This window comes from Bemisia tabaci, chromosome 1 (genome assembly GCF_918797505.1).
Source record: "Bemisia tabaci chromosome 1, PGI_BMITA_v3".
Taxonomy (NCBI): domain Eukaryota; kingdom Metazoa; phylum Arthropoda; class Insecta; order Hemiptera; family Aleyrodidae; genus Bemisia; species Bemisia tabaci.
This window is the reverse complement of record NC_092793.1, coordinates 48,609,212-48,626,879: the sequence shown is the minus strand read 5'-3', so window position 1 is coordinate 48,626,879 and position 17,668 is coordinate 48,609,212. Positions and strand designations below refer to the sequence as shown.

Here is a 17,668-nt window from a genome sequence, read left to right as displayed (position 1 = left end):
GATAAGTTGTATCTAGAACTACATTTTCGCTGTTCATTTCTGAAGAATCTCACAAACGTTTTTATTGAAGGTAAAACAATAATCCAGGTTTCTACTACTGAAAAAAGAGGGAATTTACAGGAGAAATCCACGGAAGTAGACGTTAATTCTGAAATTTTTGCTTTAAAATCGGCGAGTTTTGTCCATTCATGCGTAACTACTCCAATGTAGAATAATATTGTGTAATAGTGAAGTTGGACAAGATTTTTACGAATGGCAGGTAGCTTTTTCAAGTCATTAGCAATCAGAGTTTTGGCAGATTGGTCAAATTACACCTCTGTGATAGATGCGTTTCAGTAGAGAGTTATTTTCTGCTAACGCTGCAGGGAAAACATGGGGAATTAAAAAAATAAAAAAGTTGGAAACCGGAATAATGTCTTTTAACACTAAAATTAGTTTCATTTTAATTTTTTTAACCTATTTCAAATTTTCATCGAGCCTTTTTTCATTTTTAGGTTCTCTTTTGAAAAAGAAACAGAGGAACGGGTTTTGAAGGGAGTGATGCGTGTGGAAAGCCTAGCCAAAGGTCTTTTGCTCCATGGAGATACACATGTTAAATTAGTTGTGTTATGCTCTGAAAAGCCCACCCGCGCTCTTCTTGTCAAAGTAGCAGCTAATTTACCCTCACAACTATCGGTAATTACCTCTTTAAAATTGTCTCCCCTTTTATATGCCTGTATGATAGCTAATTTTACCACCCTTCTCATGAATAGCATTTTTGTACCGCATCCTCAAAAGCTAAACGCAGAAGCCATTTATTTTGTATGCTATGTAAGAACATCAGAAGTTCAATGAACCGAATCTAGCGTTGGCTCGTACTATTTTGTCCCTCGTATGTAAAATTATCAAATATCTTGATGGAAACCTCAGCAGTTGTCAAGGAAACTTATCTGTGTAGAATTTTAAGACAAAAGTATTCTGGCTTGGAAGAAAATTAATCACATTTAGCCAAGCCTTATTACAGATTGCCCTCCTTTGGAATGATCGATTCACTATATAGATAATTTTCTTTGACTTAAAAATTTATTAGAACTGAGGCGAGTGTATTAAATTTCTATTGATTTGGTATCAAAATTTGTTTCATTTAATTGTAATTCGGCAATGTGACGTGATGAATCAGATGACGAGACTGAGTTTTATCCGTGGAAGTTCTCTCACTGAGGAAACTGCAAGTATTTTGTAATCCTTTGTGCATAGAACCGACGGTGACTTTTACTTAGATGACAATCTATTCTGATCATTTTCTCATTATACTGTTACCTATTCGAGATTTTTAAAAATTCTGAAAATACGTTTTTGAAAATGAGGGATTGTCATGACCTCAAGGTATCTGCTCAATCTTGCATTTTTAAGAAAAAATATAGATTGCGTTTGTTAATCCGGGTTTTTTCTTTCCTTGGAATATTTATCTTCAACTTCTCATGGAGGTTTTTTTTATTGTTTAAATTCCTCTGCTCATTCTGAAATGATGAATTTGATGACGAGACTGATCATGTACCGCTGAATTTTCTTGTTGAGCGGGTTGCAAGTATTTTGTTAATCCACTCAACTTGAATTATTCTTGGTATATATCCAGATGACTTGGCTATCTGATCTATTTCACCAATTTTGGTATCCTATTCCCGAATCAACTAGATTTCTAATAAATGATACTCAGTGGCTGACTGCTTAAGGCTGAGAAACAGTGTTATTTCCCGGCAAATCGGAGCTCTCTTTTCAATTTTTTTCTTTCTTTAATATGGTTTTCTTCCGTGAAGAAACATTAAAGAAGATGTTGAGCTTTTTTGGTCTGCTCACAGGCACATGTAGAATTATAGTTAACACTGATGGTGACTACCGGTTGGAAGAAATATCACCTCATAACTGAAACATTCCCATTTTTGGTCGGCATTTTGCAGCAAGGAGCTAGCATTTCTGGTTTATCCATCAAAGCACCTAGCTAGGTAGGGGAACAAATGGTGCGCACAATGTCTCTAAATGAGCAAGGAGTATTAGTTCCTTATTGCAAAGTGTAGTCTATTTGCTGTTTTACGAATGTTTTTCTTGCTATTTCATACGCTCTTTGAGATTCAGGAATATCTGCCCCTTTCAACCTGTCAGAATTTCACGGATTTTTTAAACCACTCACAGTGTTTTTGTTTTTATCTGCTTTTCTTAATCTACTGGACTGAAATGATGAGCCTGATGACGAGACTGAATGCCTGTCTATCAGACTTTCTCCCTTGTGAATTACATGTTTTTTGTTGACTCACAAGCGGAGATGGTTTTCGGACTGGCACTTAAGATTATTTGGCATTCTGATTACAGTCTTTTACTGTCTAAAATCATCGTAATTTCCTCCACTCCACTCCTGAACGATCTGCAATTGACCTACCTGATAAGTCAAGAATGGAATTGTGATTTGTAAATAATCTCCAAGTTTTTGTAGTTTTCCAACATGAATCTATTTAATCTATTAAGAAAAAATGGAATTCAAGAACTTTTCCCTTTAAAAATCTCACACAGTTTACAGGATGACTGTTAATTTATATGATGACTAACTCTAATCCCAGCTCGCTTGGATGTTGATCAGATGAAGAAAATTTGTTCCTCACGTTCATTTCTGAAATTTAACATTCATCCTTCAAAATTTAAAAAGTGTTTCCTTTGTTTTTTTTTTATTTTCAGGATGTTCATTGCTCTCTGATAAAGAACTTGAACAAATCGATGATGAAAAACCAATTATATCTCCAGAAACGATATTTTCCTAACTCTAAAATTTAATTCTTTTTTCTGAACCACATGGAGTTCTCATTGATTTTTTATTTTTCTACGGCTTGCTCAAACTCTAGCGTGAATCTTTTTCAGATTGTTGCTCCGGAAGATTCATATCTAACTAACATGAAGAGTGAGGAAGCCGCAATCACCGTCCAAACTAAAACGGAACCAAAACTGACTGTTTCTGTCATCCTAACCTCGCCGCTTCTCCGGGAACAAGTTAATGCTGCTGGCTCTGGTAAGGTTTTGCCTTCGTTGCTTTTACTTCATTCATACACTAGACGAATCAAAGCCAATGTTTCAACAAAATCCCTAGTCACTTATCAATGATGCTAGTGAAAAAAAACTGATTGCAAGCCTGTACCATGTAGTCTTCGTTTTTCAAGCGCGATAGTTGCACAAAATATTTATACCTCTTTCGCAGACCCAACCTCTGACAATCGTTATCTCTTCCCACAATGACTGCTCATATTATTCAATGCTCCTGTGAACTGTATCATCGATCCTTCAACTATCAATTCTATAATCAATCCTCTTGCTTCTTAACAAGTGGATTTAAAACTTGTTCAATGCTAAGCAATCATGCATCTAAAAAGTAATATTTTTTAAAAGTCTTGATAAATAGGATACACATTCTTTAAAACAGGCTAGCTTCGGAAGAACTAAGTTTTAAAAAACAAGCTCTGTAAGAAGTAGATGTCAACGGATGCATCGCTGTTCATCCCCAGTTTTTCCTTCCGCACTGAGGGAGCTGGTAGTTGGGTAATTTTTGTCTCTACAAGCTACATTTTTATCTGATTCATTGATGTGATGCATTTCCATGACTCAAATCTCTATCAGTCTCTTGAAGGAACAGTGGCAACTTTCATCTGTTTTCTCTATTTTTTTTCTTTTTTTTATGAAAAGAATAGTCCCCTTTTCCAAAAATTTGTATTTACTTTTTTCCTTTTTTTTACTTCCTCCCCCTTTTTTCATTTTTTGTTGTTTTTTTTTTTTTTTTTTTTATCTTTTTTTTGTCAGTTAAAACAGAGAAGTCAAGGTCAAGGGCTTTTTATTTTTATTTTGCAGTGCATCCCATTTCAAGTAAATCACAAGTTTTAATTTTTTTTTATTTTGTATCATGAGAGTCTTTATGCTTGCCGTAGTAATCACTTTGGCTACAGTTTTTCTTAACACGCCCAATTTCATCCGACTCTTCTGCCAGCAGTTTTAATGCACCCAAAAAAAGTATCAAAAGATGGTGTTACCTAATCAGTATTTAGTATGTATTTCCATTCTGTGTGAGAAGTGGGTATTTAGCAAAATTTTTTTAATTGCAAGTACATCTGAGGTTTTTTTTTTTTTTTTTTTTTTTTTTATTTAAATTATTAATTGCTAAACTGCTGACTCGGAACATTAACTTTTTCTAGAATGGCATTTTACTCCTCCTAACGTATACATATTTTGTTCAATAACTGCTTAACTAATTTAATGAGAAGACTGTCTGGTGTTCAGTTGTTTTTGTAGCATTGTTCAAGTTTGTTCCTCTGAAGTTTTATCGTTTTTCAAATCATTGCTGGGAATTTTCTGAATAGGCCATCAGTGGATTTTGATTCCTCTAGTGAATGTCTGTCAGTTGACTCTATAGCCCGTTTCAGACTATCAAAGTAGAGCACTCAAAGTGGCGTCATGTGGGGTCACCTGACCCTCAAAGATTGCCGTCTCGACAATCTATGAGGGCAATGGAGGGTCATGTGACCCCATGTGACGCCACTTTGAGAACTCTACCTTAATCGTATGATACGGGCTTTTGTGACAAAAACCTCTTGCGCCAGTACTAGCCTGTAAAATGTGCAAGAACTGAGATGAGATTCATTCGCCTCATCTAGCTTACAAAGAGTGCCCTCTTAACAGAGGCTCCAAAGCAGTGATTATGAGAATGCCAAGGAGTAGGAGGAAAGGGATTTTGTATTTTTCTGTTTCTTAATCATTCCTCGTATTCTCGCCCATTTTTTTATTATTCAATAGTGAAGTTGTGGATGTCACAGTATGATATTTTGATTGTTGAATTTTGTAGATTAGCAAAAAAACAAGATCAGTCTGAATGCCAGGTTTTGAGATTTAGTGTTGGCAGAGATGGAAAATACAGTTGATGATGCCTGCCATTGCATTAGAACTCGTGCGGTGTCTTCCTCTTTTGTCTTGCCAATCTGTAAAAGAGGCGTAGCATAAGTAGTACATACTTATGCCAATTATAATGTCTTCAACTGTGTTTTTTAGGGGGTGATATCTTAGTTACTTTTTACAAATCCACGAACTTAAACCATCGAAACATGATTCTGTGACATGATGGATTAACTCACTACATTTTTTCCTCCTGTGTCTGCATCCCATTCAGCAATTTTTAGCTTGTGACTTCAATCCTAAAGCATCATTTCTGCCATGGGGCAAGTTAAAATTACTCATCTCAAAGATTTCTCTGGATAATACTATAAAACAATTTTCAGTCAAAATTGAAACACTGAAAATTTTGGACCATTTATTTTAGCAAGTCTAAAATGTGTGTTCAAATGTATGCAATCCTCTTTTCATTCATTTCCTAATCTTGCATGAGAGCAATATAGTCAGACTTGGTTTTGTAGATTTTGGTCATTCAACTTGGTAGTTGAGCTCAGTAGTTCTGAATGTATTTTAATGATATTACAGTCACAAAAACTAGAAAACTTAGGTCTGGCTAGCTCTTGTTTGATAACAAACGCAAGTGCTTACATTTCTCGTTTGGTTGGACCACATTTTGCAAGTAGGAACTAAAATTTCTGATTCATACAGAAACTACATATTTACCATTAGTTTTCTCATGTACATAAGTGTTTTTACGGATGAGCCAAAAATTGTAGCTCCTAATTGCAAAATTAAGTCCAGTTGTCTTTCCTCAGTAACCGCGAGGCTATCTAAACACCTGAAATCAAGTTTGATACCGTCTACTTGGTATTTGTTCTGAGGACTGAAGATGGAATAGTAGGAGAATATTTGGACTTCATTTTGCAGTCAGGAACTACAATGTCTTGCTCATTTTAGAAATAACATGTGCCACTAGTTTTCTCATGCAGATAAGTGTTTTACACATGAGTCAAGAATTGTAATTCCACATTGCCAAATGCAGTCCAGTTGGACAAATTTAATTAGCATTAGCTAACTGCATCAGACGTTGCCTAGTTTTCTATGATGTTTTATTTTTTAAGCAGAAAACGAAGCAGTACAGAATTTTCGTGAGAATATTCTCCTCAATCCAGGAGTAATTCACAGAAAGTTTCAAAGAATTGAGTAGTTAGTTCAGTTCTCCGTTACAAAAAATAAATCACGAGATAAAGTGTGGCAACATGATATGCAGTCGGGCTGACTCTGAAGTCATCTCAGTTTTACCCTTGACATAGAAAACGAGAATTCCTGATGGAAAAATATGATTTTGTAAGCTTTGAAGTTTCAGTGTTTGGGTCAACCTCCGCTCCTTTTCTCAGTTAAAAAATTCAGTGTCCTGAATTTTATTTTCTTTCAGCATGTTTAATCAGTGCAAAGGGGTTGTAATTTCAGTTTTGGAGAGTGAAACGTTTTTTTTTTTCTACCAACGCAAATGCTAGAATGAACATTGATTTAATATGATTACTTTCAACATACTGTTCCGAAACTTTGCGTAACCGCATTAGTGAAGGACCAAGTATTATGAAAGCTCATGGCTTCCTTTATCAGGTTTCATTCGCCAGATTCTTGTCAAAAAATTGCAGATTACCTAAATTACACTAGTGACTTGACAACCGAAAGAGCACAAAACAGAAAGGGAACCTTTCCATAGAGAGTGTAATATAGGGGGCAGTGCCATCAAAGAAATTTGTTAAAAATGGAAAACAGGGTCTAAAATAGCCTCTTAAGTTCAAGTATTGCCAAGTTTTTTGGAGGAAAGATTTTTTGACCAAATCCAGAAAAAAGTCGGAAAATGGGAAGTTACACCATTTTTATTGTGGTTTTGGTTGGTTTTATGAGGTATGAGAGAGGTGAAAAAATAGGAAAAGCAATTTACTTAGTTCTTGACGACTCCCTCAGAGTAGCACTGAAAATTGGCGCAGATCTTAAAGTCATCTTTTGGAAAATTGAGAAAAATTGTGTATCTTTTTTTGCTTTTGTGCCTTATATATCATGTACCCAAGTAAAAAAAAAATAATGCCTCAAGTCAGTCAGGTAACACATATCAAATAACTTTTGCAATGGCAAAGAAAAAAAAAGGAAGGAAAAAGTCTGCCTCTTTTGAGTTGTCTTTTCTTATCCATCCTGAGCTTTTTGCAGTAAGCAAATCTACAGTTAGTTTTTACACTGTTTTGTTGATGTGCTTGCTCTAGTCCTTTACTTTATTCACGTTCTTTTCCCTCTCTTTTGGTGTCGGCATTTCTCTTTTTCTCATCCCTTAGTTGGTCACAAGGCTGGAGTGAGTCAAAGTTACCGTTGACTCAGTTCAACCAGCCAGCTCGGCGAATATTATTTATTTGGAGTCATGCGCCGGTTTTTTAAAATATTTTCAACTGCTCTATCTCGTGCAGTTTTATGGCCTTAATTCAAATGGCCTATTTTATTGTCGCATGTGGCATAATGCAGAGTACCAATTTCTCTTGCGTCTAGACTCAAGGCTGGCTCAATGGTAAATTTTGATGACATTCCATGATATTTTAATCCGAACCAAAGGCATAATTATTTTGAGTCACGAGTACTCTTCATGTAGAATTCAACAAGGGCTGATTTTATATTGCTAATGAGAAATTATGATTTACCAAACTATCACTGCTGTTTCCAAAGAAACATTTCTCATCGGATTGGACGGTGTAACCCTCTCCATCAAATTTACCATTTATCTATGTAATAAAATTCTTAAAATGCTAGTTGCTGAAGAGCATTCAGCTTCTGTTGTATGGAACAAGTCAGTGGCAGGGTGTAAGATTTGTAGAGATGAATGTACTGCCGTGCTAAGGAAAAACGCTGTTTGAACCTTTGGACTCTCTCCCAACTTCCTCTCGTAAAATGTGATATGTTTAGGAAAACATATGAATCTTTTTCTTTGAATTTTTTTTTGGAAATATACTCACAATTGAATTTGGAGTTTCCGAAAATGTTAAGAAAGAATAATGTTCATAACTCTTCTAATAAAGAGTCATTTTTGTGAAGGAAGTTTGGCAAAATTTGAATGTTCATATAGCATTCTTCCTTAATATGTTCGTATTATTTATCTGTCTCGCTCAGATGTGTTTTAGCTGGGTGTTGTCATAAATTTTTGGTGTTAACTTAGCGTGGACAAAAAAGTAACCTTCACCCCTGTGCCTACATTTCAAGGAATGGAGCTCTTGTATGCAGCAGAATTTTTTGTTTCAGTCGTCTGTTCTGCTGTGAAATTTTTTGAGAATTCCAATGATGTCTCTGATTTACCTTTTAGGCAACTTCCAAGCTTACTAAAGTTCTTACAGAACCTGTAATGAATTCAAATCCTCCATTCAGAGGAAGGGCTTTATACATGAGCAGGTTTTTATTTCTGGCCAAAGTCGAAAAATGTGTATTTCTATTGCAGTATGTGACAGTTAATGTTAATTTATTAGATTTATTTTATTTATTTTTTTAAAGAGAATTGACCTCCTTTTAATTTTCTGTATGTAGGTACTTTAAAATGATTGAAGAAAATTGCAAGAAAATCTGTTGATTAGTTTATGTTGTGAAAAGTAAAAATTGAGCTGCAAGTTGCAATGTGGCAATCAGAGGTACACGCTTTTCCACTTAAGGTTTCAGGACATGGTTATCAGATAGAGTTGCTCCATGATCACGGCCTATACTTGATGAACTTTTTTTGACATCAAGAATTTATTTTAGAAATAAGCAGTGGCTTTATTAGGTCACTTAAAAGATTTTTTAAAATAAAAAATAGTTAAACTCAAAACCCCTGCTTCTTGCAAGAACTCCATCGGTCAGTCCTACCAGAACTGATCATGCAGGTGACGTGTAATTCATATTCTGCAAGTTAGACTATTCGTGACTTACTGTGTTCCTTCATGTGCCTGTGTGTTCTTTGTATAGTTGATAGGTTTTAATTTATCTTTCATCCGAAGAGATTTTTGCGTAACACAAGGGTTTTTGACCATGATTTTCCATTACCTTTAAGGAGGATCACATTTTGTTTCTTAATGTATCATGCTTTTCAGTAAATTTCGTCTCGAATACTTGAATTTGTAGTTAACATAAGGTAGTACCTATCGAAGGTAGTTTGGTACACCACTCCATTAGTGGTTTCACTCGTTGTTTCATTTTGAAGAATGAATTGGTGTCCACATTCTAGGTATCCACAAGTTCGGGTTATCTTGCATCTTAAGTTTTCTACTGAAGCCTTTGTTCATTGGAAGCGTGCTATTGGAATGTTGTAGACTCATCACTAATACTGGATAATATTGCTTTTATGTGAAAGGCAGCTTCTTACAAAAAAGTTCGGAATTCAGGGTTAAAATACTAAATAGGTACAAATCAAACTGCAACAATTTGTTCCTTTTTAAAAATGTCTCCGAATCCAACGCTCACAACTGGAAAGCCTAAAAATTAACTCTTACTTGATGTTTTAAAAATTACAGTAGGATGCATCCATGTAAAAAAGATCTATTCACCTAAGGTTTCCATTATTTCTGTTGAGTTGACATTGATGAAAATGGGGCTGTCTTTTTGATGTTCTAATTTCACTGCAAGAATCGGATTCCCATCTATATGTGGTTGTTACATCTGCTCTCTTTCATTTAATCAAATCACTATTTTTCCATCATTGAAAGTTTTAGTACTAATTCAAGTCTTGAGTCTGAAAAATATGTAGCATTAACTGTGTAGAAAATGGTTCATACCACAATCTCCACACAACTTCAAACTCTCTTTGATCCTAAGTCAGGTATAAAAGGTTCAACACAGTTCTACATGGGTCATGTGTTTCTGATTTAATCTATTAAATTCTGTCAAGTTGTTCTGATAGCCACTCATTAAAGCCCTCAGTTGTCAAATGGCTATAGGACAATTAGGATTCCTTGACTTGTTTAATAATCTAACTGGTCTCGTTTAATAAAAATGAAATGAATAATTTAAAGGATACCAGTAGAATATGAAACCAGAAAGAAAGAAAGAAATTATGAAAAAAGGAAAAGAAAAAGAAAAAGAAAATCAATAGCTGGAGCTCCAGGAAACCCAACTTGGGAATAAGGAATCTCAATAAATTATACCAAAAACATACAACAACCTCTCTTAGACTTTTTAGTCTGAAACTTCCATATTTTGAAAACCGGGGAGAGGAAAATTTTGTGTTAATGTGGGACCAAAAGAGAAGGGAGAAAGTTATAAATTCTGTCTTTGATTCCACAATAAAAAGGTCCATTTCAAACAAATGGTGCAGATGTGTTTTGAAGTTTATATTCGATAGTATTATTTCATTTTTCAATAGCAGAAAACACGAACATTTACAGTTGCATTGAAACAAGCAGTTGACTGCTCTATGATATTGTGCTTGTGAGTTCTTCAGGTAACTAGTCGTTGGTGGAAGAATATTTTTATCATTGCAAGAGTTCACCCGAAGAGTCCAGTACATACAAAACTTGAATTTTGAGGCATTGACTTCTCAGTATCTAAGTGATTAATAATATTTAACATATCCTTCATTTTTTACCAAAAAAATTAGGTGCGTCTAGCTCAAACATTGTCACTATCATTGAGAATTGGTTGATTTCACCTTCAACGAAGAAAGATAGAGAAGTTGAAGCAAAGTCATAGCCTTCGGTGCTTGTATTCATTGGTTTTTTCCTAACGATGCCTTCGAGCTTTGAAACAGAAATGCTGAAGGCTCTACTGCATTGCACTGATAATGGGTCTAACTAGACCTGAAATGTGCATGCAGTTGCTTCTCTGATTGATCGTTACTTGTGTTGCTTTAAACAGCGCAGCTCTAAAATGGTAAATTTTACTTAAATCATATTCCCCCCCCCCCCTTCATGACGAATATGAGCACCAAAGACTGTGACTTAACTTTGATTTCTCTGTCTCTACACCCACTCCTGTTCATTTTAACTGATAGAACAAGAACCTTTTTATTTGAAGTAATGGGAGGATAGCTGCGTGCGACTCAAACTAGAGTAGACGCGTGCCATACTGCTCTCTTTGATGAATATGATTGGGGGTAAGTTAGACAAATAGGCGTTCCACAACACACAAAACGGAAGTACGTTCTGTGTAAGCTCTCTCCACACGCACTGCTACAGTGTCTAACATGGTGGAAATTGATAGTACCTACCACTGAAATCTATTCTTAGGACTTTCATCTGTCAAATTTTGGAGAAAGCTCAGTTTTGAAAATCTGTTCGGTACAGGTCTTTCGCGCAGTATAGCAGGTTAGGATTATCCATTCATTATCATGAAAGCCAGGCAATGTGTGGACAACATATCAATCTAACAATGGAGTTAAAGGGGAATCATTTCACGAAATGTTAGCTTTTGTGAAGGTCTTATTTTGCTGTTTATTAATTAAGTTCTTGTCAAATAAAATGTGGTCGTCCTATCTAATGGTCAAACACCCTTTGGTTGACAGATGCTCCTGCAGCACAGTCGACCCCAGATCCCCCCGATCTTCTCAACAAGAAAAAATGTTTGGACGCTCTGGCTGCCTTGAGGCATGCCAAGTGGTTTCAGGTTGGCTTCTACAATATTAATTTCCTTTTCTTTTCTCTTTTTACCAGTTCGTCCTTCCAAACATGAGTTTTTGCACGAACGTCCTAATGAAGCTGGAATAGCTAGCTTATCTGCTGATTGGAATTTCAAATTTAATTCTGGATGAGAAAGGAGTATTATTAACAGATGATAAAAAAACCAAAGTTAACTCTAATATCTCGACCAGCTAAAGGGGGGGGGGGATAAAAAACTTTAGAATTGTATGTGAGGCAAAATAAATTTCAATGGTATGTTTCAAATCAACCGCTCATTAGAACCATCATTTAAATGAGTTGATGATAAAAATATCAAGCCACTAAACTGCACATTAAAAATATTTATCTGAGAACCAAAACATTTTCACATTTTGATCATTTTGTACTCAGCTTGTAAGTTTTGTGAGACTTTGATGGATAGCTCCCTTCATGCAACACCTCTGAACAACCAAGTGTCATGAACATACTTAGAAGTTCGTAATAGTCGCAGCAGGAAATTTCCTCTGTGAAGTCAACCTAAGTTAGATATCAATTTAATTTAAAAGGCACTGTTCGTACAAAACTCATGTTTGTCTTGTAATTTAATCACAGTTCATTACTTATTAATAAGATATCCTCCCTCTTTCATCTATAACAATTGATTCTATAGTTTTGATCAGCTACAGTCATAGTTGTGGCAAGCTGAATATTTTATTTTGATTTTTCAAATGATGAAGACATGAATGCAAGAATGAAATTTCACCAAATTGCCATCCAAAACATAAACTTGTAAAGCAAGTTTTCATGCTTACAATGTAACGAAGATGCACTTTAACACATTGCCTGCCATGGTGTCTTGAGTACATATTTTTCCTAATGCTATAGAGTTTTGTCTTCCCCCTCCCCCCAATAATTTCAGTGGTGCATTCTCCTGCTTTGGGCCGTGCAAGTTGTGAGCCATAATCTTATACTCAGCTCTGATGAACGCTGGTCTCATAGAAGTGTTCAATGCAAGTGACCACATCGATTCGAAATGACCGGCGTGGTGCTTGCGGATTTTTTCGATCACCAAAGTGGTAGGCAACATGTTAAGCTAAAGTCATATCAGAATCTCCAGGATGACAACCACCTTTACTGCTGCACTTAAAACTGCAACGAAACCCAAAATTCAATCCTGCAATCCTGGAATTCTACTGAGAATTTTCTTGCCAGTTATGATCAGTTGGCCTGATATCATGTCCGTCAAAATGAGATATCAAAATAGAACATTCATCTTTCCACTTCCTAAATATCAGATATTTTCTTTTTTCAATCAAAGTTATGTTTTGTATTTAGATTAGATGATAGTTTTGATGCTTTTTTAAATGAATTAAACTCTGAATTAATTCAGTTGAAATTGTATCGAAGATCCAGTCAATGACTGAAGTAACAGAAAATGAACATTGTCATGCAGGATATTCTGTAATATTTTCCTAATCCTCAAAGTTTTAAAAGTCTATCTAGAGGGCATTATTACAAGAGCGGTGCAACAACTCACCAACTGAAAAACGAGACTATTATCCCAAGAAGAGTGTGAATCCGCTAGTTCTTTAACTGTTTGTGTTTTGATCCATTCTTTCCTTCAGTTTGATTCCTCCAAACTTGAGGAATGATCTAGATTTGTCCATTGAATGTTAATAAAATTGATTGGCTCTTTCCACAACTGTTGAAGAACTAGTTGATCGGTGTCTTCTTATTCAAATCTCATCCTTAGAAATCATGAGGAAGTCTTGGTTCATCTAATTGATAAGTTTGCTAATATAAGATTAACAGTTCAACACTTTCCAAGGAAATACTCTAAAATGAGAATCCAACTGGGTCATGCATTGCTCTTGAAGGCCGTGTTTTATTAAAAATCCTTTTTCAAGTGTAAATATCCAGTAGGAGTCTACAAGAATGATTTTTATTATTATTATTATTAATTCGCTCCTTTTTAAATTTCTTTTGTTTTTCTTCATCCTCCCATATAGGCTCGTGTCGCTGGCATGCAAAATTGTCTCATGATTATCAGAATATTCAGAGACTTATGTCAACGAGTTCCTACGTGGGCGCCTTTTAGTCCTTGGGTAAGTTTGACTACTGTGCGAAAATTCTTTCAATTTTTATTAGATTAACATACAACAGCAGTAGAATTTGTGTGATAGTTGAGTGATTAATTTTTTATTTGTAATCTTTTTTCTCCTAAGATCACTAAAATTTAAGATGCCTGCTAGAACATCCAGTATTTTAATTTCTGAATAACTCATAAGAGCACTAGAATCAAGTAGACTGATTTAGCTTCATATATGTAATTGCTATTCCTGCTGACAGTTATTTAAATTTGTTTCATCATCAAATTTTTTATATTAGTACGTGGTGCTCCACAGAATGATTCAAATTTCTTGTCTAAAGCCTCCAATTCCCCCTTCAAAGGTCTAATTAAACCAAGTAATTACCCTGACAAGTTACCCACACCAACTTATGCAAATAAAAGTCTTATCTTCCATAGGCTCTTTATGGAGTCAGATCTCTTTTGCACAAATGCATCCAATTGCTATGAGATTTCAAAGAGAGTCTTGAAGCGCATTTTCGTCAGTGATCGGTCGAGCCAAAATGCCGCAATGATGGCGGCGAGATAATTTTTGGGCTGGTAAACATTTGAGGTTAGACTTTCGAAATTGATGCTGGTCGGATGCCATCATCTTCATCAGGTCATTTCTAAACCCTACTTGTTTTAGGATTATATTTTGGCCCCAATGTTTGCTCGAATTCCACCTTCTATCTGTGTGGCGAGTTCCGATGTTGTTCCGAAAAATTATGATCGCGTCAAAACAAAATACGAAACCGAATGATCCACCCATTTTGGTTCGACCGATCATCAACGAAAATACGCTTTTGAAATTATGTAGGAATTTAAATCTGAAATTTCGGTAAGGCAAGCCCAGGGCTCATCATGTTTTGCATGTCAAAAGTCTTCCAGGATTACTTCATTGTCACACTATAAGGTAGTGCTATTGTTGACAAACAATAGCATACACGCAGATTAGAGATGTCTGATAATCAAGTCAAGGAAATACCTAAGTAGTTTACTTAAAATGTAAAATGATCGATTTTTCAGGCAATGGAATTGTTGTGTGAGAAAGCTTTGAGTAGTGCTGGAATGCCGCTCTCTCCGGGTGATTCATTACGACGCGTTTTGGAAGCAGTGAGCAGCGGAGTCATACTCCAGAATGGACCTGGAATACTGGATCCGTGCGAGAAAGAGCCAGTGGATGCTGCTGCCAATCTTACTCCGCAGCAGCGAGAAGATATCACTGCCTCTGCTCAGGTACGTAAACTTTTCAAATCTCAATGCATTTGTTAATCGTAAATACTCTTGGTTGTCAGAACTTTAAATAATGTGTATCTTTAAAATTCTTTGGCTGGAAAGACCCTGGGATATTAAGAAATCCACAGTACATACGTTAATGTACAACTCAAATCGTCATGTGATGTGCAAATCATCAACTTGAACTTCAGATAACTTTAATTTAAGACCAAAGTCTTCAAAATTTGTGACCGCCCCTTGTTACTGAGACAGAATTCCAATCTTTCAAAAATTGAATCATACTCTCCACCGTGAAGGAATATAAGTCTTGCTCCAGACCATTCTTCTTTTTTCATTAACAATCTTATTAATTTTATGTATTTATTTTTTCAGCATGCGCTTCGATTATTGGCTTTCCGCCAAATTCACAAGGTGCTAGGAATGGAGCCGCTCCCAGCTCCTCCGCCAATGCCGACCAACAAGTTCAACAACCGTGGAGGTTACAATAGATTTGGTCGCAAACGCAGACGAGATAATTCCAGTGGTGAAAACACGGACTCAGATGGTAAGCACTTGTTTCGCCGGTATTTGGAATGATCTCAAGCATTTGGAATTTTCTTTTGTACTTGATCTTGTTGAATGAAATGATGAATCCGATGACGAGAATGAGTATCTGTGTTTGAAGTTTCCTCGCTGCTGGGCTTGCAAGTTTTTTGCTAGTCCTCTGTAAGCGCTGATCCTTCTTTGCAGTTACCCAGATTAATTGGCATTCTGATCTATCTCTTATAAAGATTCGTCTTACTCACACTTTTTTCCCAGGAAAGATGGCTGATTTCATCTAAGCATCAGTTTATTTTTACCGGCATTTTTTTTTAAATCAAATGAAGGTTTTTGGCTTGAACTATTTTGCCAGGTCTATTAGATTTCATGGTATCTGAAGGGCAGTATTCATGTAAACTTTAAATGAAAATACCTAACATTTACACAATTTCTTTACAAACCGTAGAACTTTTTTTGAGATTCAGTTGGTATTTTTAAGTTCTGTAGAACGAAGCTTAGTAAATATGATTTTTACATTGTGCTAGTTATCATGTTTGACTTGGTTGAACTCTTGTTATAGCGGGAGTGAATGAAAAAAAGGACAAGAAGGATACGGATGTAGTGATCAAAGTTGAAGGGGCTAAAGTTAGCACCCCTGCAGCAGCTACAACCCCAGCAAAGCCTGCTGAAGCCGCCAAAGCACCAGCTGCCACGCCCGCAGCTGCCAAAGGATCTCTTAAAAGTCCTGCCGCGGCCAAACCGGCAGTGAAAAAGTAATTAACTATCTGATAGTGTTTAGTTGTATAAGTATCCCTCACCAGTTTGAATTTTGACTTCTCAAAGTATTCAGTTTTGTTCATGTTTTTTACAGTTTCTAAGCTGTCATCCTTTGGTATCAATATTTTCTAAAAATTTATTTTCTAGTAGTCACTCATATGTATTGTCCCTTGAGTTTTGACCCATGTCCTTCTATTTTTTATCAATGTTGACGTGCTCCCCTAAATCGATAGTTTTGATTAAACAACAAGCAACAACTATGATCTATCATATTATTTTCCTTAATTGTTATTATTTATTTTGAATCATAACTATGTAACCTCCATGTTGGCATTGGATGGCCAAATACTTTTATCAAAGATAACTCCTTGTATGAAGAGAATTTAGGAATGGTTCATATGAATCATGTCTCTAAGGATTTGTAATTTTGTGTTACTCTTGCACAAGGAGATGGGTATTAACAACAACTTTTCCTCTGTTGGTTTCTAAATGAAAGATCAAATTTTAGTTATCACATTTATATGTCTTTTACGCAACTCTCTCTCACTCTCTTTGGATACTTTCTAATGAGCGCTTTACCTCATCATTCTATTGTTTATTGCAACTTCAAGTGTGAAAGGTAGCTTCAAATCGAAATCAAGTGATCCATCAATTTTCGCTCTTTTGTGTAAGGCAACTCATTCAGAATAATGAATTCTGAAGTTGGAGTGCTCTTTAGTGTCTCAGAGCTACCTATGAGTCACTTTGAATACAAATTGCACTGGCTGGGCATTCTAGCTAATTTCTGGATTTCAAATTAGCAATCGATGAGAAACTCTTAAAGTTAAGTACAAATGCCCTGGTAATTTGTAAGCGCTTCTTAGTTGACGTCTGAATTTCTTATTATTACTTTTTGGTTTCAGTATTTATACACAAAGATTTAGTCTTAGTCAAGTTTAAACTTTAATTCACACTCAGTCCATTTGCAAAACTTATGTTTGTCAAAGCGTCCTGTATGTTTAATTTGTAGTGTGTTATGTTGAGTGTGCGAACAGAAATTTTGGGCAAGGTTCTTATGTTTTTAATGCTCTTCTCTCCTTGGCAAATCACGTTTTCCTTCCGTTTTCTTTTTATAAGTTTTTCCCCCTGTCTTGTTTATTTTTTCTCCAATAGCATTGTAATGGATGTTTAAATTACTGCAATTAGAAGAAATATATGCATATTTTATTTGAAATCTTGAATTTTGCTTTATTCCTGAGCGTAGCCTGCTTTACTGTTGACCTTCTTTGTGGCTACAGTTTCCCATACTCATTGAATATGTAACTTGAATCTTGAGCTAAAGGTATGATGAACATTTCTGTATCCTTTTCCTGGACTTTGCAAATTTATGGAGTTGGGACTTTCATAGACAAAATTCAAACGTCTGGAAAAGATTCAACAATATTTAATCAACTCAGACCTCACATTTGCCTCATTGTGCTGTGTTTAATTAGGTATGCTTTATACCCGATTTCATAACCTAAGAATTTAAAGTAACTCAACA

At 35.6% G+C, this 17,668-nt stretch overlaps 1 protein-coding gene across 5 annotated transcripts in view; it reads left to right on the top strand.

Annotated features, from left to right (window-relative positions):
* Positions 1 to 17,359, top strand: part of LOC109038829 (zinc finger RNA-binding protein) — a 33,817-nt gene extending 16,458 nt beyond the window's left edge. For 4 of the 5 annotated variants that reach the window (XM_019054037.2, XM_019054038.2, XM_019054036.2 and 1 more), the window contains exons 15-21: positions 495 to 675; positions 2,887 to 3,034; positions 11,411 to 11,511; positions 13,514 to 13,609; positions 14,641 to 14,850; positions 15,223 to 15,394; positions 15,950 to 17,359. In XM_019054037.2, the coding sequence (XP_018909582.2) occupies positions 495 to 675; positions 2,887 to 3,034; positions 11,411 to 11,511; positions 13,514 to 13,609; positions 14,641 to 14,850; positions 15,223 to 15,394; positions 15,950 to 16,146 (1,105 nt within the window). In that variant the 3' untranslated portion in view covers positions 16,147 to 17,359. Of the gene's footprint in view, positions 1 to 494; positions 676 to 2,886; positions 3,035 to 11,410; positions 11,512 to 13,513; positions 13,610 to 14,640; positions 14,851 to 15,222; positions 15,395 to 15,949 lie in introns of those variants that run through there. The other variant, XM_072302268.1, reaches the window with a different exon arrangement.
* Positions 17,360 to 17,668: the final 309 nt, after the last annotated feature.